This window comes from Oryzias latipes, chromosome 9, assembly GCF_053564925.1.
Source record: "Oryzias latipes strain Hd-rR chromosome 9, Olatipes_Hd-rR_3.1".
Taxonomy (NCBI): domain Eukaryota; kingdom Metazoa; phylum Chordata; class Actinopteri; order Beloniformes; family Adrianichthyidae; genus Oryzias; species Oryzias latipes.
This window is the reverse complement of record NC_136245.1, coordinates 21,754,286-21,780,807: the sequence shown is the minus strand read 5'-3', so window position 1 is coordinate 21,780,807 and position 26,522 is coordinate 21,754,286. Positions and strand designations below refer to the sequence as shown.

Genomic DNA, 26,522 nt, shown 5'->3' with positions numbered 1-26,522 from the left:
TACATTTCCGTCCAAGGGATTGTGGTGCCTCCAGGGTCTTGCTGGCGCACACAGGGTGCTGGGGTGGAGGGTTCTGCCTCCTCTGCAGACAGGCCAGCATGGCGAGACGGGCACAGTACTACAGCCGGGGGAGCTCTGCGGCCAACCTAGAGCAGAGAAACAAGAGCATGGATGTGAGGTGAGAGGCCGGATATGAGGTCAAAGCTCCACGGCCGTTTCTGGTAAACCAGTAGGAACTAGCTGGGGGCTTGATGTGCGAGTTTTCTCACTGGGGATTTAATTGGGAAAGTATGCCTGCAGCTGCCAGCCTCTCAGCTCTGTGTGTTGAATGATAAACACACACCTGTGCTGGGGGCAGCACGGTTGACATGGGCTCAGAGCAGAGTCCAGGCCAGTCACTCCGCAGCTTCAAACAACACATCCGCAGCCATTCAACCGCATCTCCCGTCTGTGAAACTATCCTCAAAACAAACACACAAGCTAACAGACAGCACAACACTCAGGCACCGAGACACACTATGTTCCAGGAAGGTGTGCATGTGGTGATTGATGGCGTTATCTATGAACTGAAAAAAAGGTAATGCTGAGAAAACAGCAGTCTGTCTGCTACAACTTAACATGCAACAGCTTTAGGGGAGTGTCAGAAGAGGCCTGGGGGCCTGAGCCGTGTCTCGATGCACGCATAGCTGTGTGTTAAACTGTATGTGTGTAAATGTGTGTGTGTGTGAGCAAGTGGGATGGGTTGAGAGAGGGAGACTGCCAACTGCACATCAGGTCTAGTGACGGCACTAATCAATCTCCCTCTAGGCCATAAATCTCCAGCTCCACAGCCACCTTCACTCAGGAACAGGACGGCAGTCGCTGCTGGATTCTCCACCAAAAAGCCAAACGAGGTCGGTCCGACAAAAAAACAAAACAAAAAAAAACACACAACACAGCAATATATTACACATATTACATACATAAAAAACTCATGGCTGCCTAATAGAAGCCTTCAAATATCAAACAGCATAAAGGCTATCATTCCTCAGGGACATACCGTGTCACATAACAAAGATGACTGATTAAAGTTTTCAGCTTGGATTATACACCAGATGGGAGCAGCTGAAGGAAAAACTTAGACCCTGAAATTGTTTTCATGTCATTTCAATCAAGCCTCGCTCCACCATTGTTTACCGAGCTCATATTGTTGCCCGCTTTCGCAAAGGCTCACCTACAATGGATAACGGTTGCATCTACAGAAAGGAATGTAGATTTAATCACAACTCTGCCTTCTTTGAATCTCGTCTACAATCCATCAGCGCGAAACACTATTGTTTCCATCTGGGCTGTTCTCTCATTTTTAAAACAAAGAAGTGAGGTAAATATTTCATCTGTGCCATCAGTTTCACTGTCTCCGCCATGACGCGTGGCTGATTATTGAAAAATGATTTTTCATGTGCCTGTCACAGGCTGCTCCTCTGGTATTTATTTTCTCGGTAAATAAACATTTAGCCACTAGGCATCAGTCCATCACTTAGTTTTATAGATTACAAATTTGATATAAAAGAAAGCAACTACAAGGATTCCATAATAAATTAACAGCGGTGCATAAAGCTCAGATTCCTGTCCTCTCTATTAAAGGACTTCAATAAACTATAATAATCATAAAACTAACAAAGAATTTATAAAGCAAAACCATTTAAACATGTTATTTAGCTGAAATAAAGAAGAAAGCCGGAATTATAACTTAAACATTTGAATTTGTGTAATAAAAAAAATTCATTGAGAAACAGTAAAATAAAATAGTTAGACTATAGGAAAAGTATGTTTAAGGAAATAAATTATGAAATACAAACATGATCTGAAATCATCATCAGATATTTTATTTATTTCACATTACTTTTTGAAAAAGAATAAATTAAGTACTAATTCGTTTATACTGAGTTCACGTTCAACAGAAACAAGGTCGAGAAAAACTAGGTTCTTTTTTTTCTAACTTAATAATAAATTCCTTTTTTTACTGATTACATTTTAAGATATCAGAGGTGACAAAGTAACAAATGGGAATGCAAAAAAAACAAACTCTGCAGCATATTCACTTTTCTAGGTGGAAGAGTTTAAGATTGCAAGCAGGTTCCAGAAAATGCATCAGCGCTGCAAATAATTTGGCCTTTCACCCATAAAAAGCCTTGAAATAATTTTTCTCGACACATTACATTTGACCCGAGGCTTGTACAATGCACTTAACACAACTCACATGTGTATTTTTAAAGCCTGTCACAGGCGGCACAAACCGACACTTACAGCACAAGCCACACAGTACGAAACATACTAAAAATGCACCTCCTTGAAAAACACAAGTAAATGAAATCCAGGCTCTGTGTTGTACACACACACATGGATATGTATGCACAAACGCACTCTTTGCAGATGGAAGAGAGGGACCACTCTATGTCTCGCCAGGTGCTCAAGCAAAAAAAAAAAGACGGAAAAAAAAAAAGGTTGCTTGCAGTGCCATTTCCTCTCGCTCACAGGGAGGCCTGGCCCAAACACACTGGCACTTTGAGCTCATTACAGGCTATTCACATAATCCTTTCTGTGTGTTCTCTGTGAGGATACTAATTTCACAACTAGCCCATCCTCACAGTCCATTTGTTCAAAGATAGTGGTTGAGAGATGGGAAGTGGACACGGGGTGCAGATTGAGACTAAAAGCTCATCTTAACGCGGGATCCAGCCACAGTTTTTCCCTCTCTCTGAAATGAAAGACAATCGTGTAACTACCCTCCATTTTTCTCCATTTGCTGCTCACCAAATGTATTCAGAGGCATTATACTTTGCTGAGGGAGACCCGCTTTTTTCAATTCAATTTCAGGAACCAATTTTCTCCTATTATTGCTTTAAGAAAGGGCCAAAAGGAACAGGTCTTCTGCTTGTTTGTCTACCCCCCCCCTCCCCTTTCCCTTCATCTTCTCCTATTAGGTTATTGTGCGACTTGGCAGATGTCTATCAGTGGCAGGAAATTATCTCTGAAACCAAAAGCCTGTGACCCATCACCCAGCTGCCCTGAAAACAGCATGTCTTGACGAGGTCAATCTCTGAAAAGGTGCTGGGGTATGTGTGTGTGTGTGGGTGAATGCGCACACACACACAGACCCACACACACTGTCCTTCTTGCAGCTCAAAACACCACCTGCACTTCACTCGCTCATCAAATCCACTCACAGGTCTCCTATTACACCAGAGCAGGGATATCTCAAAAGCCTAAAAAGGTTGTCTATCAGCTCTTTCCCGTACTGCTAACACTTCTGCAGGGTTTGAAATGGGGGCGGAAGATCAGTCCCATGAGATGAGGGAATAAGCTGGAATCAAGAGGCTGTGGGCTTGGCAGAGGGCTATTCCTTAGTTAAAAGGTTCTTAAACTGCACAGGAGATCAGAAGAGATGGCTCCCCGCGCCCAAAGCTGTCTGCTCAGATAAGCATCCTGCCAAGCGTGGGGTGCAACAGGGTGGTCATGGGTGAATAAACCCAATGTTGATGTTGAGCTACACATGCTTTAGGTTAAAGTATGGGAGCTAATACTCTGGGCTTAATATTATATGTCAGAAACGTCTATAATGAGCTGGAAAGTTAAAGCTTTAAATGTGTGTTTAAAATTAGGCTCTAATTTAAACCACAGTTCAAAAACTCTTATCTGCACAACAGATATCAACATGCTGGTTATAGAATAAAGGTAAGAATTCAAATGGTATGTAGCGTAAAGTCATTCAAAGTGATTGTGCACATTCATTTTTTTCTAAAAGAAAAGGTATACTTCTATGAAAATCACAATATTGACTCTTTTTCTTATTCCAGAAGAAGGAAAGTAGTCTGCACTGCTGGCAAAACAAACATAATCCTTTTAGCTTCCTGATTGAAGCCTATTTCAAAACAAAAGTAACGGGGGCCAGATGCAGTACAAGTAACCACAAGGAGTTACTTGATGGGAGTGGTCTTGCTTTTTTACACAAGCATAAGCGCCCCCGGTAACTCGCGTTTTAAACTGTATAAAACCAGAAAATAACATTATATGAGACGGAATTTTAAAAGTTTTTTTTTTTTCTCAGAGGCGAATTTTTTTATTTAGACAATTGTTCAAGGAATGTTGTCTCAGTTTGTGAGATTCCCAAATGCAAACATCCTTGTGATCTGTGAGTTTAGAATCATACACTGAGTTAAAAAAAATATAAATTCATATATTAAATGTATATATTTTTTTAACTCAGTGTATAATTCTAAACTCGCAGATCACAAGGATGTTTGCATTTGGGAATCTCACAAACTGAGACAACTTTTCTGGAGAAAAAGTTCTGTTTGATTTCTCTTATTGATTTTAACTGTTTATAACTATTATTTATATTAATACAAAGCCCTGCAGCAAAGACTGTCTTTAAAAACAAATCCATCTTATCTATTTGAATCTGCAAGTTTATTACGGTTAATTTGAGTCTGCACAGTGACTGTTGTGAAGTGATTTGATATTAAAACTGCACAGACTCTTACACACAAACACACACACACACACACACAGACACACACAACAGTCTAAACCTTTTATCCACTATCATTTCTTGACTTTGCCAAAGCTGGACATAAACACCAATTGCTACTGTTTTATGCTGTAAATAATTTGCCACCATTACTTCATATGAAGATGGTGAGATTTTTCAACTGGTGGAACAATTCATTTTTTGTGATATGCAGGTAATAAAAGAACATCTAGAATTCAGTCCAGGCATTCAGCTTTTGATGAATTTCATATTAATGGACAAAATTTGTTAAATGTTACTCTGTTACTATATTAATTTGATGTAAACTTCTCCTTTGACTGTCAGGAACTTTGCCGACAGTTTCCACCAATTTCTGAAGGGGGTGGGGGGGGTTCCCCTAATTGAATAGTGACCCTGCCGCCCCACTAAGGGACGCCCCATGCAGTGCTTTTAACAAGCTGCTGTGTCTCCCCTCTTAATAAGCCCAAACAAGTTAATCCAATCGACACACTCAAGGCCTTTCTTTTTCTTTAACAAGGCACTGCCTCTACCCCGTTAATCCGTGGCTCCCCCTTTCACCGTCACCATACTGTCACATGAATAGTGGGAGAGTGAAAGGCTCCATTAGGAAAGACTGCCAGTAAACCCCTTTCGGCTCAGCTCTTTCCACACACCACCACTAAATAATTTGTACTCATACTGTATGTTACAAACACCCACACAAATGCTCACATGCGCCTGATATAAAACTGCTCTATTTGGACGTGGCGCACAATGAGAGGGTTATGCTCGCTGACCCTGATCCACATGCACACAAATCAACAACAAAACCACACAAACAAAAATTCAGATGGGACATTGGCCGACAGGCACGCACTCTGGGACATAAAAAAGGCATTGTTAACAAACCCTACCAGCTCGACAAATAAGAGCCACTGATTCACTAACAATACAAGCCCCTGGATGCACACACCAGCGCCGCGCAACCTCACAGCAGCACAATAAATAACCAGTGCAACAAAAGCCTATTGTGTGTAAAAGCCAGCAGTTTGGACATTATTGCCATGATATACAGCGTTGGAATAACATATTGGCAGCTGAGTCCTATATATTATATAGCATGTCCTTGTTATTGTGGCTTATACAGCCCTGTTTGTCAAGCAGTTGTATTTATAGGAGGCTTCGCATAAAATGAAGGGCATTTTGGTAAAAACATTTAGCTGCTAGCTTTCCATATTCCAGTCAGCTTCAATAGCTTCACCCATGGGATGAAGGGTGAGGAATGTCTGGCAGTCCACTAGCAGTGAGTCGTCTGTCATCTCTAATCAAAACACGCATGCCTAGACTAATGTCAACCCTGTAACAGCAATGAGGACTAACTGACTTCACAGCCAACTACTATCTTTGTGCAATGCTGGATATCATTATTACAGAAAAAGTGCTCACAAAGACATTAAGGCTCGACATTTTGAAAAATGAAAAAGAAAAATGTTAAGTGTTCAGAAGCCATTAAGAGACAGAGATGTGATCTCAAATCTGTATTTCAACTAGATTTCTGTTGATAAGTAATGAAATGCCCCATTCACCCAGAAAAAAAATGACTGCTTTACAGATGGCCACTGTTCAGATTGAGTCATTTACTGGGTTTAGTGTCAGTTCTGATGAGCACAGCAGGGAAGCTCACAGGCCTCTACGCTCTCTTTACACCTGTCCCTTAACCCCGATTCATAACAAGCTCTGCTACTGTGAGGCATGCCCTCTCCGGCTCCAGAGAAAAACAATACATCAACTGCTGCTGTACAAGGAAGCCATCGGTTAACGATTCTCTGAATGACTGAATATGAGATTTTCAGTACGACTCACTAAAACCTTGTTCAAATAAAGTCTAAGGAAACTTTAACACATTTCAATTGAACGCAAACATCACGTGTGCTTCTCCATGATGGTCTTTGCATAGGCCCGTTACAAGAGACAGTTGCATTTCTACTCAGGTCAAATACATCAGCAAACGTTTGACAGTGTAGGAATAAAACTGATCAGTTTACCGGTACACATTTTTTTTTGTTGCTATGTACCTCTGAATTAGATAGATGCCACAAATACTCAGAAGGAAGAGTCAGTATTGTTTATTTTATCTGTGACTTAAGAAGATAAATATCTAGGAAGATAAAATTAATTTAAAGGCGTCTGAAGCACTGCCAGCAAGAGGAAGGTGCTGTAAACTGATAGATTGATTAAAATAACGTTGCCCTGCACACATTAAAAAAAAACCCAAAAAACTATTCAATACTGGCTGGAGTTCATATCCTTAACTTGCAGCACCAACCAATCCAAGAGTTCTAAAACATGACTGAGTCTATGCGCTTCTGTTCATGGCAGCTAGGAACATTGAGCAACGAGAGTGGGGCTTAAGATTGTCAGACAAACCACTGGGGAAACACATCCTCCTCTTTCTGCCTCTACCTTTGTTGTATTGTTTTACAGGGCATCAGTCGCAGTCTACACCCTGGGAATGTTGTAACCAACTAAATGAATGTGGAGTACACACTGAACCGCTGATTACTGACACACCAGAACCTTAAAAACACACACAAGTCTTAAAAACAAGGCACAGTGTTTATTTATGAGTTTTGGCATAGATTCAGGTTCTCCATGAAAGACGCCTGACATAAATCATCAGCCCTCCACACTAACTGTTAGACAAACGAGCTGCGCTTTGTGGTTTTAATGCAGGGATTTATATTTTCCACTGCAAACCTTATTACACACCATTTGTAAAGCATTGTTGATATTGCTACATTTCTTATCCCGATGTGACACAATCCTTTATTGTCCTAGACAGGTCCATTCATGGGCTTAGCACACCAAGAATAAAGCAACGCTTCTTTTCTTCCCTCTAACCATCCTATGCTGGCTCACTTGAATATTCAAGCGGTGTTCATTGTCTTTCTCTTGTGTGTGTTTTTCTCATTGTTTGTTGTGCTGTCATTTCTAAGCTTGGCTGCTGAACTTCAAAAGAGGCTTAGTAAATTTGTGATTAAATGGAGTGAACCGGCAGGGGTAAAGAAGATGAGACCTTCGCGCAAATGCTCATGCGTCGAAACATGTGCTTATTAATGGGTGTTCAATAAATCAATGGAATACAATTAAATTTAATCTATTTGAATTTTTTTCCCCCTTTCATTTGCAGAAGGCTGAGCTGAAGCGTGGGTCTCTATAGGGCCTAAGGTGACCCCAATTCCCATGGTCCAACAGCAACTTTGATGTATTTCACCGGAGGGTGTCACAGATCCAATAGTCAGTTGTGCATAACATTAATGTGCTGTGAAGGCCACCAAGCAACCAGCTATCTCATCATTTTATATATCTAAAGCCATTTTTTACTCTTCTGAAAAGGAAGGACAAATGATTAAAGGATGGCACCAGTGTTTCCATTGAGTTGGGTGTGGTAATGAGCCACTTCTCCCTTCCATCACTAAAACTCAGCAGTCTCTTCCTTCACTCCAGCTGTTGCCATTCCCTTTTCCTCTAGTCTCTGCCCTGACCATGCCAGCAGAGGGAATGCAGTTGGACAGAGTGGGGAGTGAGCCTGTGGTTGGTAATCACCTGCTGGCTAAAGGCACAGATGGTGCAAACATCAGCAAATGTTTGTGGAGCAGTGATCCGCAGAGTCTTTCTGACAGGATGACAGACAGATACAGAAACCCAAGAAAACCGAGAGTCAGCCAAGAAATACCCACATGCTGAATTGATGCAGAAACCTGGCAACCTTGTTATGAGTGAGCATATTAAAGTAATAAATAAATCTTAAGCTCCGGTTTCCTTTTTGTTTTAACAGTTGGTGTTTGTGCTCATGGGACAGCAGAGGAGCTTTTAATGGTAGATGACCAAAGCAAGCAGACAAAGGCCGGTGTTGTTAAGAGTGAGCTTAATCATCCACTGAGAGAATTAAGAGGTGAGTTAATGGCAAAGGCTGCCACTTATGTGCAGAATGATAATCTCCTCCCTCCTGAGGAATTCTGATACTTTTCTTTGCTCTTTTTATTTATTTAGAAGACTGGCAGTAAGCCTCAAATCTGCCCCTTAAGAGGACCAAGTGATTAAAACATAATGTAACACATCAAAAAGCTTCTTTCCATTGATTAATTTCATTAAAATTGTTAGATTGGATGGCAAAATCCAGCCTGTTGGCTTCACAGTGTCAGTTGTAGATGATCGAAGTTGGAGCAAGTTTCTATTGATGTTTTTTTTATGACAGCCGAGGCATCAAACATGTCAGAGCACAACGACCTCAGAGACAAAGCCTCTCTTGAAAATTCTTGCAGATGAGCTCCTTCTGCTATGTGCATTGCAGCTTAGTGCCTTGGTTTGTCCTTCACAAGAGGCAGGTAACAGTGCCAAGACCCAGTAATTAGTGCAGATGGAGACCGTAATACTCTCTTCCCCTCCCTGCAGAAATGCCAAGGGAGGCAATCTATAAATTCCTGCATATTAATGCAATTTAAAACCACTCCAGACACCTTGCTGGGGGCAGGTGATAAAAAGGTGAAAGGCAGGCTTCCTGGCAGACAGCTGCTGATATGTTGGTGACATTAACTCTGTGTCAGCAATTTCCTGACCTCAAGCAGACGCCAAAATAACTTCATAATCTGTCTTTTTTCTTAGAAATGCTCCTTAAATACTGACCTTAGGCTTTACAACTGGGTCTCTATCAATAATTAAATGGTAATCTAAAAACCCATTTGAGTTGGGTCATCGTTCTGCGCCACTGTCCCTCGCTTCTCTTCCTTCTCCATCTAGTTTTTCCTCTTTCCGTAAGATCTAGTTAGAGATTCCATTAGCATGAGAAAGCAGGCTGGTAATTGTCTTCACTCTGCTGAGTGATCCCTGGATGGAGGATTAGGCAAAGAGAAAGCCCTATTTCAACTCGGAGCACAGATGCTGTCCACAGTCGCCCCATCCAGATTAGATTAGACTGCAGAGGGGATAAGACCAACTGGTATTTTAGAGCAACATTAAACAAAAAAAGCACTGGCAGGAAGCTGAAATCGAGACTTTTATTCAGCTCTGAACACGAGATGCGACCCCGCTCAGTTTTACTTTTCCGCTCTTCTTTGCAGAGTTTTCTTTTATAAATCGATTAATATGCACTTCTGTTGAATATATAGACTGCAGGAAGGCGGCTTATAGTCATCCCTCCTTGATATACACAGAGAATTTAGAGCTGAATCTTCCAAGATCGTTCCCTCGGGCCACCCTGTCCCTCACTAATCTGCCCGCCACCACCCCCTTATAAGGAGGTGTCACATTTCTGGCACTCCTTCATGGGATAAGCACTTCAAACACCAAAGCATCTCCACTTGACCTTCCATGGAGATCATTGATTAAGCTAGCTGGATTTATTCCGTAAATAGAAAACCACTGTATTGATAAAAAGAGAAGAATTTTCCTCAGAGGCAGGAGTTAAAATCCCTTTAAATTTCAAGAGGTTTCCAATTTTTATTGCTTTTTTTCACATTCATGTCTTGCACCATTAATAATCCCGGACCTTTTCTGGAGTTGGGGATACTATCATATTCACTGCAGCTCTGCAACGGTAAAAAAGTGAAGCAAATCAAGCAACAAAGTTAATCTAAACTTTCTGTTCCAAATGAAAGCTTTTACACGGAAAACCAGTTTTGGAAAGTTCAGCAGCACACCCAGGTTGGGTTTATAAGAGATGGCAAACATATTGTGGAAATTCAGACCTGTTCAGGAAGCTTTGTGGGGTAAACCAAGGAGTAGTGAGGCCAGTTAAAGGTCTGCCTCTCGCTTACGGCATAAGCCATTAAGTTACAACACTGCCGGCTTCCTGTTTTCATGCATGAACACCTACATGCTTTCAGCAAGAACACGAAACAATCAAGTGCAACAACATAAAGCAGAAACCCAGAAGGAGCATTTTAGAACAGAGTGCTTCAATTCACGTGCCTGTTTACAAAAGTTGGGACAGGAAATCCACCTTTTCCCACTTAATAAATGGGAGATTGTCCTCCTGTTCATGATCACAGTGACCAGTGAGCTGTGCTGAAGCTCTAAGGGGCTCCTGCTCTATGGTAATCATATCCTATTTGAATAATGAGGCAATACTGCCACTCCTGCTGCCCACTCCCCCTGCATCCTTGACTGGAGTCTTTGATAGACACTAATTTTGGCTCCATCTATAAAGCTTCTCTCATGCATTTTTAATAGAATCTATTACTTTAGGATTAAATTATAAAAGACTGTCCTGCTTAAATTTTTAATAGTTTGCATAATTGGTACCAGGGCCTGAATGCAAACCATAAAACCCAGTAGGTAAAAAACTGAGTTTCACAATGAGTCACAGAAACCACATGCAGCAATATGACACTGTCACATCCAAGCACACATCTGCCCGTGCTGATGTTTCATGACTCTGGGTGCTGTGAGTTTTGAATGGAGGGAACATTAAGGTCAGAGACTACTTTTGGCTGCTGAGCTCCTGGAGGAGCCTGAGGCGGGAGGAGTCAGCTGATGGAAACTGGGGACATAAAACAGGTGTCCACAGACGACGGCTGCCTTTGATGTCAACTGCGACTGCAACACTCACCAGGGCAAACAGCAAAAACTACTTAGCTGCTTTACATCCCCTGTCCCCACAGTCACTGATAAGTGTGTTCAGTCAGCGTGTGTTTCCTCTCTCTGCTCCCTGTTCTGGGCAGATCATCCACAAGTTAAATGTCATCTGCACTCTCACTCGGTGCGTCTCCTGCTCAGCTCCTTCCAGACAGATCATGCGAGAAAGCAAATGAGTCTGAGGCGTCTCCTCCAAACCAGAGCTCCCTTTAGAAATCCACGCACGTCACCATCCCCCAAATTAGCACCACAGGGACACCTTCCTCACCGCCCCCGCCTGCTGGCGGCAGCTCTTTGGCATATCTGTACTGGGGAAAATATTTCACACTGTATGAATTATTAAGTGTGGGGCCAGTGCTAAGCAGTGTGGAGATAGACCAGTTATTCACAGCTCTATTGGGACAGATGCGTCGGAAACCCGGGCCGCTCTCCTATCAGATCGTTTGTCATGAGCGATAGACAATTTACAATGAGAGAATTTTTCAATTTATTCATTCTGCTGTCACTGCAGTTTTCTGCCACCACTCATTCTACTCAACAACCCCTCCTTCTTCAACTCTGTCTCATCTGCTGATGGGGGGGGGGGGGGGGTCGGTGCCTGAACCTGCTTCGCTGTCTTATGCTTACTTTGTGTTTTTTCAGCCAGAGGAGAAATATGGGGATGATGGGGATGCTTCTGCAATAATACTAACCAAGGTGCAGGGATGCAGAGGACATCTCCAGATATTAGAGCTTTTAAGATCCCCAGAGATGAAACTTTGTGATACAGAGAAGTGCACAAATGTTTCTTTTCAGAAATAACCCCTGGCAAGAGTGGGACTCTCCCTCGTAAGAGCTAAGAAGAGGATAGACTTTATGAAAATGTATTTCCAAAGTGACTCCAACTGCCATTTTTTTTCTTATTGATGAGTTTTATTCAGGAAGGATAAAAGGATCCCAGAGGGCAGGATCCAGCTTTTTTTTTTTTCCCACAAATAGTCAAACGCCAACTCTCAACTCCCACGCACACAGACAGACAACTCAAATGTGTGGCAAACTGATTTTAACATTAATTACTTAAGGTGAACCAGCTGTCAAGGAAACCACAGACCAGCATGAGGGGTCCAAAGCAGCACTCTGCAAGTGTTTAACCTAACCGAAACATCCATCCATGAATCAAAAACATAGTGTTTTTTCTATTCTATGCTACATATACAAAGAAATGAAGAGTGAAGTGTGTGCAATTTTATAGACATTTAAATGTTCCTGAAGAGGACTGTCACCCGTAAAGCGGCCCAGAGACTCTGCCTTTCCAGTGCCTGTGAAGACGGCTTTCAATGAAAGGGTTATGACGTGAAAGGCAGAAATTGTAGATAAATGTCCTAAGAGGCAAGACATCTGCCCTCTTCATGATGATGCATTCTTATGCTCGCCCCCCCCAAACACACACACACTTGCAAACACAGACACACAGGGCCAACAATTCCAGAGAGGGCAGCATTTGTTTGGAGACAAGGTGACCCTGTTGCCTGGGGGCTTGTGAAAAAGTACAATAGAGGCCTCTCATCCTGCACACATCCAGCCGGCTGTGTTGGGCCGGCAGTGGGCGAGGGGTGCGATGTGAGAGGCATCACAACACCCCTCTACTGCAGTTTTAAAACCCTATTCAGGAAGCCCCCTGAGATGGAGCCTTTCACACCGCCCGCACAGACGGAGCAAAATCCCTGCTTGTAACCCAGAGTCACGCAGTCAACAGATGGAGCGGCTATTGAGTGAAGGAACGCGCCAGCGGAGGCGGCTCCCCATCCATCCCCACTGGAAACAATAGGGCAGCGGGTCAAGAGTGCTGTCTTCAGGAGGAAGGGTCAGGGAGGAGGTGCATGCTTTGACACAGTCAAGCTATGTGAACACTTTGAAACTCAACGAACTGAGGGGATCTTTTTGGGATGTCATGCGCGAGGGGAGGAGGCTCGTGGCGCACAAGCTGGCTGCTTGCTGGGGATCTGAATAAAGGGGTGGGGGGGTTGAATGCGGGATGGCAGGGTTTGCGTTTAACCTGCAGACAAGTGCAGAAAAAAGCTAGCGCACACTCATTTGCACCTTCCGAGAGAAAACTGCTCAAATGCACATTTCAAGGACCAACTCATACATGCACTCAGCTCACAGAACAAAAAGCAGCAAAGGGAACTTTAGTGAAAAGCCTTTTCTTTTAAACTGTACAATGAGGCTTTATAGACAGAAAAGAGGTTGGACCTTTAGCAGTACACGACAGCTGCAGTGCCCTCGGGACATTTTTCACAAAAAGCTGATGTCAAGAATCCCAGAAATACGCTGCCGTTTTTTGTCAACTTTTAAAACATCCTTTCAGTGAATGTGATGTGGTAACCTTCAAACATAGCTTGAGATCAAAGGAAATACTTTTTATACGTTTATGCAACAATGACATCAAACTCTTGTGATGCTCTCATCTTCATTATCTAATTTTTGGGATGTTTTCATATTGAATAAAGAAGAAGAGGACAAACAGTTACGCACAGTTTCTCATGCATGTTTTCATGCACTGGACCAAAACCACATAACATGATCACAATGAAGCGGTTGCTCGCTCAATGGAAAAGTATATCCAGTTCTATTGACCAGTAGTCTTGCAACCATGTGGCTCTTAGACGGGGGATCAATTTGCCAGCCAGGTTACTGAGCCTCACCTCATTTCCACAGACAAAGAAGAGACAGGATGAAGGTTTGGGCTGAACCCAGAACTGCAGCATTCTGGAATAAACAATCAGGCGGCTGAGAGGCCCAAGATCGCTGCAGCGTGTTCCTCATCCCTGAGAGCTATGTTTTATGGGACTATTTTACACAGGAAGGCGCTCATTACAAAGTGGAGGGTGTCAAAGGCCTTGCAGCAATTCTCCATTAACAACCTCTGGTTAGGAAAGTAGAGACTTACAGAAAAAGACTTCCTGCAACTTTGGGAATGTTAAAGAAAAATCACACCTAATTAAAGATGAAAGCCTAAAATCAGAGTGGAGGGTGGCAATAAAGGTTAAGGTTCGAGTATTTTGGAAAAAAGAATTTATACAAGGACAGCATAATTCTATTCAAGTGAGCACAATCTTTAAAGTAACTTAGCTAGGTACAAGGGGACAAAAGGTTCTTCCGCCTTCACTAGGTCCCTTTACAATACATCAATGATTTGCCATTTCAGAATATGACGCTGTTGTGCTACTTAAGATCTAAAAAAAAAAAAGTTATTCTCCACTCCACTGAAAAAGATCAATACCTTCATAGAAAAAGAAAATGGGAATAAACACAGGCTTTTATTCAGAGTGCAACATTGAAGATGAAAGACCAGAATGCACCTGGAGAGGGAAAAAGAAGAAGAGACCGCAGAGTTATCAGGCAGGTCCTGAGAATGCCAGCAAAATCCACATCTCCACAGCAGCATATGGATTTCTGATATTAAGAAAGCGTTGTCTTTCTGCCACTGACTTTTCCTTTTCAGTTTGATCTCTTTGGAATTTTCTGAAAAGAATGCAGCTGGGAGACGCCTCTTTTTAAAAGCTTAATAAGAGGCTGTCTTGACAAAGAAGCAATCAGCAAGATTTTGGTGACAGCAAAAAAAACTTGGAAACAAGGGAAAGACGACAAACCTATTGCCACGGTTACCAAGTGGTTGCTGCAGCTCAATTCAGATAGCTGGGGCGCCCCAGCCCCACCGTCAATCACTGCAGCATGTGTCAATGGGGTGAATTTAAATGATAAAACAGTAAGTCATGAGCAGGCGATTTTGCTGTCATCCGGATGAGGCCTGTTTGAAAGTGGCTGTGTGTGCTGAGATTTCACCACAGCTACATGGAATTTAGCTTTGCGCCGAGCAGCAGGATTCGCCCCTCAATTGCGACAGAATGTGTAATCACCAAAAGTCTTCCTCTCAATCCTTGTTACCATTGGTAGCCGGGTGCTGCCACTAGAAATGAGGAAACAGAATAAAAATCTGGCTAAAAGACAAGCTTAAAGTGACACTTAATTTGAGACACCCAGCCCTTCTCTGAGCCCTGGTAAACAGGATCACTCAGACTTCACCCTGCGCCTGTCTGACTCTGCAGCTGTCTGTGGGGAGAGGCTACACATGCATGAGAAGTTCTCACTCATCAAGGAGTAATGTAGCCCTCTAATAAGTCCTGAGGTACTTTTGAAGACACCTGGAAGGGTTGTAAAACTTTTAGGGAATGTCTTTTAATGTCAACTAAGTGTAATCTACCGGTAAGTATTTATTTAAGAGACACAGTAAAGTCCCACTCCAAACATATTTTACTCCATTCTAAAAGCATTCCTAGTGGTATTTTAATTTGTTTTTAGCCAAAACAAACAAAATAAAGAAGTTTCTGGGACACAGTTCCTGCAGAGCGGCAGGAGTTAATCAAAAATTCGCCTCTGTGGGCAGTTTTTAGCCAGATACCAGATCATACAAGGAAAAAAAAAGACTTACATTGAATTATTTATCAACAATTGGATGCATCAGAATGAAGTGAAGCAGGGAACTTGAGGCTTTTTCCAACTTCATTTTTCATTTGCTCCTTATTTACAACGATTTGAGTGAACGATTAAATGAATGATTTAATGTTCATGCCTTTTTACAAGGAAAAACATGCATTAGCTCTTTTTTAGGCTTGAACAATTGGAACGTAATGAAGAAAATTCTTATGTAATCTTTTACGTAAGCACAAAGATGACATTAATAACAACAGAAACAACAAATCTTTCAAAACTTTATAGTTTTACATTTCCATCCTCTCCCTAAACCATCTCCATCTCCATCTTACATTTGCGTACGTCTTAGTTTTTTTCTCTGCTTGTATTTATCTAATATTCCATCTTTAAACATTTTTTCTGAATGCATTAAGGGTTGTAGTTTCTTTTAATGTAGTGTCCAGTGAGTTCCATAGATTGACTCCATAAACTGATATATGGGCGTCTGTCTCAAAGTAATGCATGCAAATGGGGCTTTGAAATTATAAACAAAGGAAAAAACTGATTGAATTATGTTTTTTAGCGTTTTCAATCTGGGTTTTAACATAAAAAATAAAGTTTTGAAATCAATCTAAAAACTTCAGCAATCTGGATTCACCAAACAGATTATAATTGTGTTCTCTGTTGCCTTTTTTGTAGATTATTCTCACAGCTTTTTTCTATAAGTGAAACAAAGGCTTTGTATGAACAGAATATGCTTTTCCCAAAACTCTGAGGCAGTAAATAAAATATGATGAAATAAAAGAACAAAATAACATGCGTAAGGTTGATTGTTAAATGTCCAATATTTTTACTAATCTTTTTCTTTAAATAATTACGTACTGTGAGATTTCCATATTAACATTTCATCCCAGAAAATCCCAAGTAATTGTATTTCTTTCGTTTTTCAAATGTTAAGTTGATCAATATTCAATGTTAAATTTTCATCTATTTGGCGATTAGTAAAAATCATTAACTTTGTTTTTCCGATTCAGAAATAATTTATCTTCAGAAAATCAGTGCTTTAGCTTAGCTATTTCTTCTTTTAATGTTACCATTGGTTTAGGTTAATTTGTTCTGGAGTAAAAATTGATATGTCGTCTGCAAAAACAAAAGAAACTGAATTATTTTAGAAACTTTGCAGATATCGTTATGAACAAAATGAAAACTAAGGGACCTAGAACAGATCCTTGTGGACCACCATTGTGGATCTGAAAAAAAAAATTCAGAAATGCAACTTAAGCTTAATTTTTTCAATATATGTCCTCTATCATATAGAAAAAAAAAGGCCAAACGGACATGTTAAAACACTAAAAACACAATTATCATCAGAGTGGGTCTTTAATGCAGAACAGTGGAGGTTTCAGGGATCTCAACATCAAACTTTCAGCTGAGGGACCTTTGAAACCTTTACTCTCCATGTCCCTTAACACTTCCCGTCAAATATTCTCTATTCCTATCAAAGGACAGCACAACACTCTCCTCCCTTCACAGAAACAAGCAGAGAAAAAACATGGCAAAAGTTAATGACAGCCACAGAGAAGATGACAAGTGAGCAAACAAGTGAGCTGCCAAGGAAGTGAGAGAAAAACACTAAACAGCTGCTTTCCTTCTTCTTCCCTTTGCTCTTTCCCAGGAGAGAGTCACATGTGATCTCCCTGATCCTAGTTTGTGGCTGACAGAGGGGACTGCAGCTCTGTTCATCTCCCCGCTCACTTGGCTCGGTGCCCCCCGCCGCCCGCCTCACCATCGTTCCGCTGCCAGGAGGGAAAAGATGGCAGAGGAGGGGGAGAGAAGGAGCAGGGAGGGGGTTGCTACATCAAGGAGAGACTCTCCCAATGGGTTCTCGTCAGTTCCAGGCCATTGCACCTTGCTCGCTGGGAGTTTGTTTACACACACATACACACACACACAAGTGTACACACATTAACACACATCCATGCAGAGGCAGATGACTGTTAATGAGTACAATAATGGGATGTTGGGGGTTCTTTATGGTGGGGGCAGATTTGTAGAGTCAAATGTTTTGTTTTTAGGACTATTGTGACAATGCAAATGGCCATTTGATGTCTTGCAGAACTTCAGTGGCTGTCGTAAGCACTCTGTCTAAAGCCAGCAACACGCTTGATGTGGTCAACGGTAATGCGTTGCCAAAAGGCCTGACATACTTCCGCGGTCTTTAGGGACAAGCGGAGAGCGGCACTCAGTCTCTACAGATGTTGCCTTGGAGAGCGGCTGACTAGCTGGCTTCTGTGACAGCTGGACAGCTGTTCCTATAGACGCAGCCACAGAAGCATACCATGGAGATGGGGGATTGGAGGGGGGAGGTTTGATGTACGTTTATTTTATCCAAATGAAGTTCCCAGGACGTGCAAAGCTGTCAGTTTTGCCAATGGAGCATGAGCCTGAATAGGGAGAGATGGCAGTGAGCGGGACGCAATGAGAAGAAGAGAGCGAGGGAGCACAGATGGGCAAATATCAGACATGGTTGATGTTTTTTAAAGAAGCTCCAATGCTAAAACAGATTGTTTTTTTCTCCTTTCTTCTTTTTTTTGTTAAATTAGGATTATAACTTGTCCATCAATGAAGGAGCACATGCATCGCCAACTGTTGAGCACAAGTTTAAACATTTAAAACTGTAAAGACCCACTCCACTAAAAATTGTGTTTTTGGTGTTGCGGGATTTTTCTCATGATGGAGGACATATAGTATATAATTAAAGTTAAGTATAAAATGACATCTATTTATTCAAATCACTGTGAATCAAGAGCAGACATAAACATGTCATTTGAAAAAGCTTGTAGCTGTGACATAATGGCTACAGGCAACAGGCCACAAGCTCCCTGCTCTGCTCCATTCTGATGCATCCTCTTGTAGACAACTACCATAAATCCATGTACATCTTTGTTAAATCTGGTATCTGGCTAAAAACTGTACGGCTGAATGGTTCCAATTTCTCTTGCTGCTTTTGCTGCATCTGTGATGGTAAATGGGGGCAGGCTTACTCTGCATCAACAGTTCCGCCCACAACTCAGAGGTGAATTTTATATGACCTACTGTCGCTCTATGTTCTAGAAAATGACACAGGTTTTTTTTTATTTTGGCTAAAAACGGCAAAATCCTAATTAAAAGATCACTGGGAACACGTTTACAAAGATCAAAAGATAATTGGAGTGGGACTTTAAATTAAATAAAATGAATAGGATTTTTTTTTTAAAGAAATAGGGTACTTAATGGAACATTGTGACTTTGTTCCAATGTTTGTGGCGTAATGAAAATGATTTATAATTTTAGGTCATTTTGGGATATCCTATTTATGAGAAATGAAACTACACAAAAATTATGAGTCCACATTTAAACACTAGATCAGAGCCAACAGAGCACCCCAGCCAAGTGTTGATGAAAAAGAAACAAAAAATCCAAAAATTGGAAATCACTCAGATACATTAAATACAGTCACCTGCTGAACAAACACACTGAAAATCACATGTTAAACAGCCTGGACTGAATCCAGTCACTTATGCAAAAAAAAGGCAAGTCATTAAGCCAGAAAAGGTCAGCAATTTTCCCAACTCAATAAAAACATTGATAACCCTAAAGGTTGAGAGGAAACAGAGCTCACTAGATTTGGTCACACATTGAAAAGTGTAAACATGTGACTTTTGGTTTGTGTAACTTTTAAAGTTTTACATGAATCAAAGGTCGTACAGCTCCTTCTGTGCAACAGGGAGCGTGGATGTTGATGAGGGCATAATCATGGTCAAACTCTAAAAAAAGAGGAGACACAAACACACAAGAGCCCAACTCTACATTAAAGTAAAGTATAAAAATGATGAGCATGCCTAAAAACACCCTGCTCTGCTAAATGAAATGAAAAGCCATGTTGCAACTTCATCCACAATATCGTAGAGCAAGAAAGTAATGACTGTGGATGCAACTCTGGATGTGGATGGGGGTGGGTCATTGCTAAGCAACCAGTCATTATCATCCAGAGTGGAGCGAGGTGACCGGCCATCCGTCTCAACTCTGGCGGCTCGCCTGGCTCCTGTGTGCCCCCCTTTCACCCCCGCTTTCCTCCACCATTCTCTTTCCCATTCCTCGTTCCCCTCGCCGTCTCCCCGTCCGAAAATACAAACAGAGATAAAGAACGCCGCAATCGCTCTTGACACACAAATAGGTTAACACAATAAAGCCGGCTTTGCCTGGCTCACTCGAGGGAGGAAAGCAATTCCAGCAGCAGGCAGGAGGTAATAATACAGGGTTGGGAGTGTGTGCATGTGTGAGAAACAGTCCATACATGTTCTCATGTCAGCGTTCCTGTGTTTTTGTATGAGTGGAGGCAGGCGCACACCAGCTATTTAGCCTCAAGGGCTAATATCCCATGGATTTTCAACCCTATCCTGACACAAATAATGCAGGAGAAACTCAGAGAATCTTTTCCATTAAAGACGGATGGAAAATGTGGCTTCATATGAGCAGTACCAGCCTGCACCAACCCAATGCATAAAACACAATTATATACCTTTAGGTCATATACTGTCTGGCAAATAGTGTCTGGTTTGGTTAAAATTCAGAACATAAATTGAATGAGTCTTATCTGTGCACGCTTCAAGTAAGTTTCACTGACGCAGCTGCCAGACCTGGCAATAAAAGATAGAAATCTCCAGAGTTTTATTAAATCGCGCCACATTCACACTGAACCCCGGAAGATTCTGCAATTACCGACCACAGCAGTCAACATTGTTTTCTCCAGTCAGTGAAATGTCATTACCTTGCAGCAACCGTTTTAAAATTGGGTAATACCCTGGATTTGACACAGTCACAAACTTTCTGTGGGAGGTGCGACACATCATGAGTGTCATCCATTTAGGACAGACTGAATGTTGATCAGCAAATTCTGCCTTTTTGTATGATAAAAATGAGATGAGGAAACAGTGAAATGATGGTCAAGAGTTGAAGTAAATCTTGAAATGACGGTGACATTATCATGATCATTAAAGCTTCACACATGCTGTCTCTCAAAAGTCCGCCTCTTTTGTCTCAATTTGTCTGAAGTGTGAAGGAAAGTCCTGCAAGTTTAGGTCATTTTCAGAAGCCGTCTAAAGTGTCAATCATTTTCATTGTTTTCAAACACTTTTCATTAAACGAGGTAATCAAACAGCTCACATGAAAGTGGTGGTCACTGTCAACAGGGAATAAATTACTAAAGCAGGGAGAGAAAACATCCTGATGTATTTCCTGCATCTGGAGGAGCTACAAAGCCCAAGGGAGAGCAGTCAACTCAGATGCAGGGGGATGGAGATTAGCATGATGTGCAGTTCCGTGTTCCATTAAAGTTTGATCTTCCTCAACAGACGAGCAGAATCAGATATCTTCCATTCGAGATTAAAGTACACCACCATAGAGGGGGAGATTAATCAAAGGCCTGCATGAGATAAAACCAGCCTCGCTTCTGGCATGGAAAACTGTGGCAATAAAGAGTTCAGCTGATAAAGTGAGACATGGTGAGGCACAAAAGCAAATCAAACTGCATGTGCGGGCCCTCCTAAACAAATCAAAGCACAGACCAGACTGCAGGACAGTCGCTGGAGATGTACAGTAGAGGTCTGACAGAAACCATGGCATTTATTTTTAATACAGCCAAAGAGGGCATGGTGAGAATTTTCCCATGTTGCTCTCCGTCGCCAGGCTCCCATTCTCTGTCCTCCTCTTCTCCTTGAGATCAATGGAGCTGGGGTGATTTCACAGCAGCCTGCATTGTCACCCAGAACAAATCAATGTGACCATGAGAAAGGCAAGAGCGGCATTGTTTTTAAGGAGAGCAAATTCGCTGTTGGAGAGCTTGTCAGATATGCTTTATTCTCTCTCTTCCCTGAAGAAGTCTTTGGTAGGAGAATGTCTCCACTTGCTTATCTGGCTGAGTTGTGAAGTGAACTATAAACTGCATGGCACTCAGCCTCTCCATACTTGTGTACTTATTAACCACATAAAAACCACACAGTAACTGTTGGCTGTATTTTTAATGTGCAGGGAAATTTTCAGGAAAAAAATTTGCACTGGCTGCCCTTAACCTTTTCAAATGAAAGACTATACATTAACCTCCCGGTCTGGTGAGACGTGACTTCCATTCAGGCTGACAGGGGCTGAGAGGGGAGGAGAGGGAGGAGGTCAAAGGAACGCTGGTGTCCGTCATGCGCTAACTGGCTGTAGATAACCCTGATAAGGAGCTGCCAAGGTCTCATGAGCAGGGCAGCGCTAAGGTAATCCTTTGACTACGGTCGGAGAGGGAATCATCAGTGGAGTATTAGGCAAAAAGCCATGCACGTGATAAAACATAGTATGTCAGCGATCAGAAACACAGCAGGAGAGCATTTGTGTAATTACATGTCTATTTTAGAGAAAGTCTTTCATGTGAAACAGAGAACAGCTCAGAATGTAAAGATGAATATCCCCTTTCTACTGCAAAAATCCTGGATTTGAATAAAAGGACTCCAAAAAACAGCCATTACTGAGTAACCATGGGTCACTTTGGCAAAGCCTCTGCATGAAGAGGCTTTTCTTAAATGACATTCAAAGTAGGGGAGAAAATGCAAAAAGTGAAAAAAAGTCTCAGACCAGGTGTGCTTGACTGTTTTAGGTCTAAATCAGTCATGTTTGCCCTGTGATGACCTGGTGAACTTTCCGGGATGTGCATGGGGAGCAAAGAGAGGCTGCATACATGATCGGCAGTTCTAGCTAATGACTTGACTTTGTCAGAGCAGCTAAGGAGATTTAGGGCCAGTCAATCAAAGATAAAATAGCTACAGTGACGGTGGGCAGTTGGATGTGCATTAGCTACAAGCCAGCAACTGCCTCTACAGGTGAACAGCGAAATCCCAAACAGAACCCTTCCCTGTAATCCTGCCTGTTCAATCTCATCAACACCTCATCTCAGTTGGAACAGAAAATCTCTTTCACCTGTGTTCTTTCACATTCACCAGGGATGGAGGGAGGGGGGGTGCATTTCTGACTCTACAATCATTTGCATGTAATGCTTCTATTTTATGTTCCCCCTTTCATGCTCCATTGCCACATCCCAGGTACTGAAGTGAAAAAGTCTACACCGAATCATGTAAAACAGCAAAGCACGAGAAAGGGCACGTCTCTTTTGTTTGGATGCACATGAGGAAGACTTGAAAGCAGAGCTGTTGTACACTTCTCCTCATATAAAAGACTTTGATCAGGTGGCTAATGAGCTGTTGTTGACATGGCTTTGATGGAAAATGTTCTTGTTCTTTCCAATGATATTTACAAGTGACAAACTTTGCACTTTCCTATCATGTCAGTTTATAGGAAGCTTTTCTTGGGTGGTAGAAGTAAACAACCATTTCCTAACATATATGGTCCAATAAAGTATATTTGCACAATAAACTGCTCTTCTTTCTTATAAAAAACAAACTATACTCATAAAATGCACATGGAAGTTTATATATTAAAACTACAGTGACAGGCACATTCTGTTATACCCTAAATTACATTAAACACACGCGCGCACACACGGTGTATCTCGAATTTTAGTCTTCTTAAGTGCCAAAATGAGTTTTGCTGCCTCTGGGAAGGTGTTGAGACAATCAAACCATGCAGGGATTAAAAAAGATTAATACACAGCACAGGAAATTAAACTTTGGGACTTTAACGATATTCATGAGTGCAGCTCACTTATTCACTTCAGGCAGGCACTTTAATAAGCAAAGAATACTGTAAAGAACCCCAACGCCATCAATCAATCAAGGTGATATGCAGCTTGAATTATAAACTGATAAAATGTCGGCCTTCTCTTGGCATATTACTTTTGTTAATGCCTTGCTAAAATATGCTCTCCATCTAACAGCTGCTGGCAGCTTAATGAGTACAGCAGATTAGATTTTCCTAAAGTAATTTAGGCATTCTTAATTTCATCAGCGTCACAGAAAAGCAGTAAAAAATGTGGTTGAAATTTGTTTGATTTGAAATGGCTCCAAAAAAAGAGACAGACAGATGATAAATAAACCAAGCACCATTAGAATCCCAAAAGTCAATTCAGTGACCTAGATATTAAAGCTTTTTGCCTGCCATTTCTTCCCTTCATGCTCTGTCCAACCATCATGTTGAATTAAGGTAAGCATTATGCAGGGAAGACTATTTGTTTAGGTGAGGAGCAGCCACAGAGCTAATATGAGCACAATTTGCTCAGCAGGTCATAGGCGCAGAGTGGAGGAAGTAAATGAGGCAGTTCTGCCCCCTCGGGTGCAGCTCCTGCCTCATACATCACTGGATGTTTTATTCAATACTGCCAGGAAGGCTCTATGGCAGGTGCCCTGACTGTGGGGGCGCCTGCCCTGCTGTTGGGGCCCATATCACATTCAGGAGCTGTCTGTCTGCTGGGCGGCCAGACAGAAGAGGACAGGGGAAGCTGTGAGGAAAATCAATTTTGTGGATGACTACAAAGCTCAAAGCAGCTTTTTGCACAGTCAGCTTCAGATGAGATCATGGTTTGTAAAAAAAAACATGAACTACACATTCATCTGACTTTTCTGGCTCCATTAGTTTTGGAGTACAAATGAGCAAGAACCCCCAGGACAATGATAAATAGTCTGCAGACCTCAGTGCAGCACAGAGCGTCATCTGTGCAGAAAAGTTTTACAGTGTTCTGCACACATCTCCATGAATTTTATGAGTTCCTCGATAAAAGCATGTCACGCCGTACAGGGAAGCCATAAAAAGAGGACTGTATATCATTAACACTCCGGGGTGAATAATCACTAATTGCAGAAGACACTGGAGTCGCTCTCCTCAAAAGCAATGACGCACGGAGCGCACGGATGAAGCGCTCCGCATCCCCACGTTGCTCCAAGATGCCTGTCTGCGGTGCCTGCGGTGCTTTGCCCTCCACAACGCACTTAATTGCTACCCAAACTTGAAAAGACCAATATTATACATCAAAGCAGTTCCCAAAGCAATTCGGAATGCAGCGGCTCTCTAACGAGTCAGTATTTACAACACTTCATTTACTGTGGGTCAGCAGAAGAAACAAAGAGTTTCAGACATCCTTATGAGCACCATCCACGCAAAACACGCATTCTTTCTATTAACACAACAAAAGATTTCAATTAAGCCTCTGAGAGCAATTGAGGGAACGAAGACAGAAGTCAGAGACATGGGGAAAAATGTAAGATATATTTACCATAAATTGCTCTTAGTACAGACTAGAACTCCATGCAGATTGTTGCACTCACAGAGCAATCTGCTTCAATCTTCTTTGGACTAAATCAAAAATGATTCATTTTGTTCCCCTCAAATCCAGATGCAGCCTCGTCGATGTTAAATGTTGACGTTTATCCTCGTCTTGGGTTGAGATGGGGAAAAAAAACTCCAAATTAGATTCCACAATATGGCTTTGAGCTAATCAGCTTTATCGTTTCTTTCCTTTATTGTAATTCAGTTTCCAATTTTCTTTTTTGCCAAGCGCAATATAGCGCAAGTCGGCAGTTTCCTCAGGGTTGCGCACAAAGTGCGCTTCGGTTTTTCAGCGTTTAAGCTCCGAAAAAAAGAGAAGTGAGAGGGTCCCGGTTTGTCTCTCCTCTAAGTTTAAAATACATGAAATAATTGAAAGAAAAACAAGAAAAAATGCCAAATGAAACCATATATAAGCCTTAAAAATCCTAACAGAAACACTTGGTGACTTGAAGGGCTTTGAAAAATTCCAAAAATCCAGCGTTACGCATGGGTCCGCCGCCTCTCTAGACGATGTTTAAAAAGATGAAGGATACAAAAGGTGAGGCTATGGCCTATTTCAGACGATGGCAACCAGAAACTAATGAAAAGCAGGACCAGAGAAGCAGATGAGACAATCCTAAACTAATGCAAAATCCCAGCGAACCGGCTCCGCTTCGTCCGTCACTTTCTCCTCGGTGTCGTCGGCAGTCTCTCCAATGTCTTGACTCCCGATTCCGACTTCAATTTCAAAAGGAGGTTGCGGAGTAACCTCGATGGGGAAGCTCAGGACTGCTTTCCTTGGGAAATCAACCAGGGGAGAAGGAATTAAGTCTGAATAAAGAGCTACCTGCTCCAGGCAGCTGCGGGACGCGGTCCTGCCCTTCTGCCGAGCTGCCGAGACTGACAATAACCCGGAACGCTGCAGACTGTCAGGCTGCTCAGACCGCCCCCCGACCAATCCCTGTACTCGGGGAATAAAAACATTCCCACGGGTTGGCCAATCGTCTGTAATTGACGGCTGTTACCATAGAGACGCACGGCGTCTACGCGTCTGAAACCACGTTGTTTGTTCGCAGAAGAAGAAAAGATGTTTGATATAAATTGCCATGACAGGATACAGATTGAGATCTTTAATCACCCGCAACCATCGCAGCGTTTCAGCAGCGCGGCTGAAGGTGAACGCAGGATCCCGTAAAGGAAGCTGGAACCAGCAAACAAGAAGTGCTCTGAGCAGCACTTTGAGCAAGGCACCAATTGACAGTGGAAGTGTTTTCTTTTCTTTTTTTTTTTTTTTTGTAGATGTGGATTTTTTTTATAAATCCTTATTATAAAAGCTGAAATTTGTTTAGTTTTTGTTTTAAACAACTGTACAGTTTATCATTAAACTATGGTCATAAAGTGATAAAAAAAATATCTAAGTTTAAGTGTTTGAATTTATTTGGTGCAGTTATTCCTTTAGTGAAGGCAGAAATGTTATCAAGAATGAAAGGAATTAATGTGGGAATTTATGCATGCAAATTTTTCTGAAACATCTCCATCTGTCTGAATGCCACTGCTGACATCTCCGGCCTGTATGAGTCAATGAAAACCTTGCAAAATCATTTTTTACTCTGCAAAATGTTTTTGCAAAAGTGGGGAAATGGGCAGTGTT

At 41.9% G+C, this 26,522-nt stretch overlaps 1 protein-coding gene across 1 annotated transcript in view; it reads right to left on the bottom strand.

The window, feature by feature from the left end:
- Nucleotides 1-25,774, bottom strand: part of fam222aa (family with sequence similarity 222 member Aa) — a 46,141-nt gene extending 20,367 nt beyond the window's left edge. Inside the window, exons 1-2 of the mRNA XM_004072604.5 lie at nt 24,840-25,774; nt 4-146 (exon numbers count right to left, since the gene is read on the bottom strand). Of these exons, the coding sequence (XP_004072652.1) occupies nt 4-100 (97 nt within the window). The 5' untranslated portion in view covers nt 101-146; nt 24,840-25,774. The remainder of the gene's footprint in view (nt 1-3; nt 147-24,839) is intronic.
- Between the last annotated feature and the right edge of the window lie 748 nt (nt 25,775-26,522).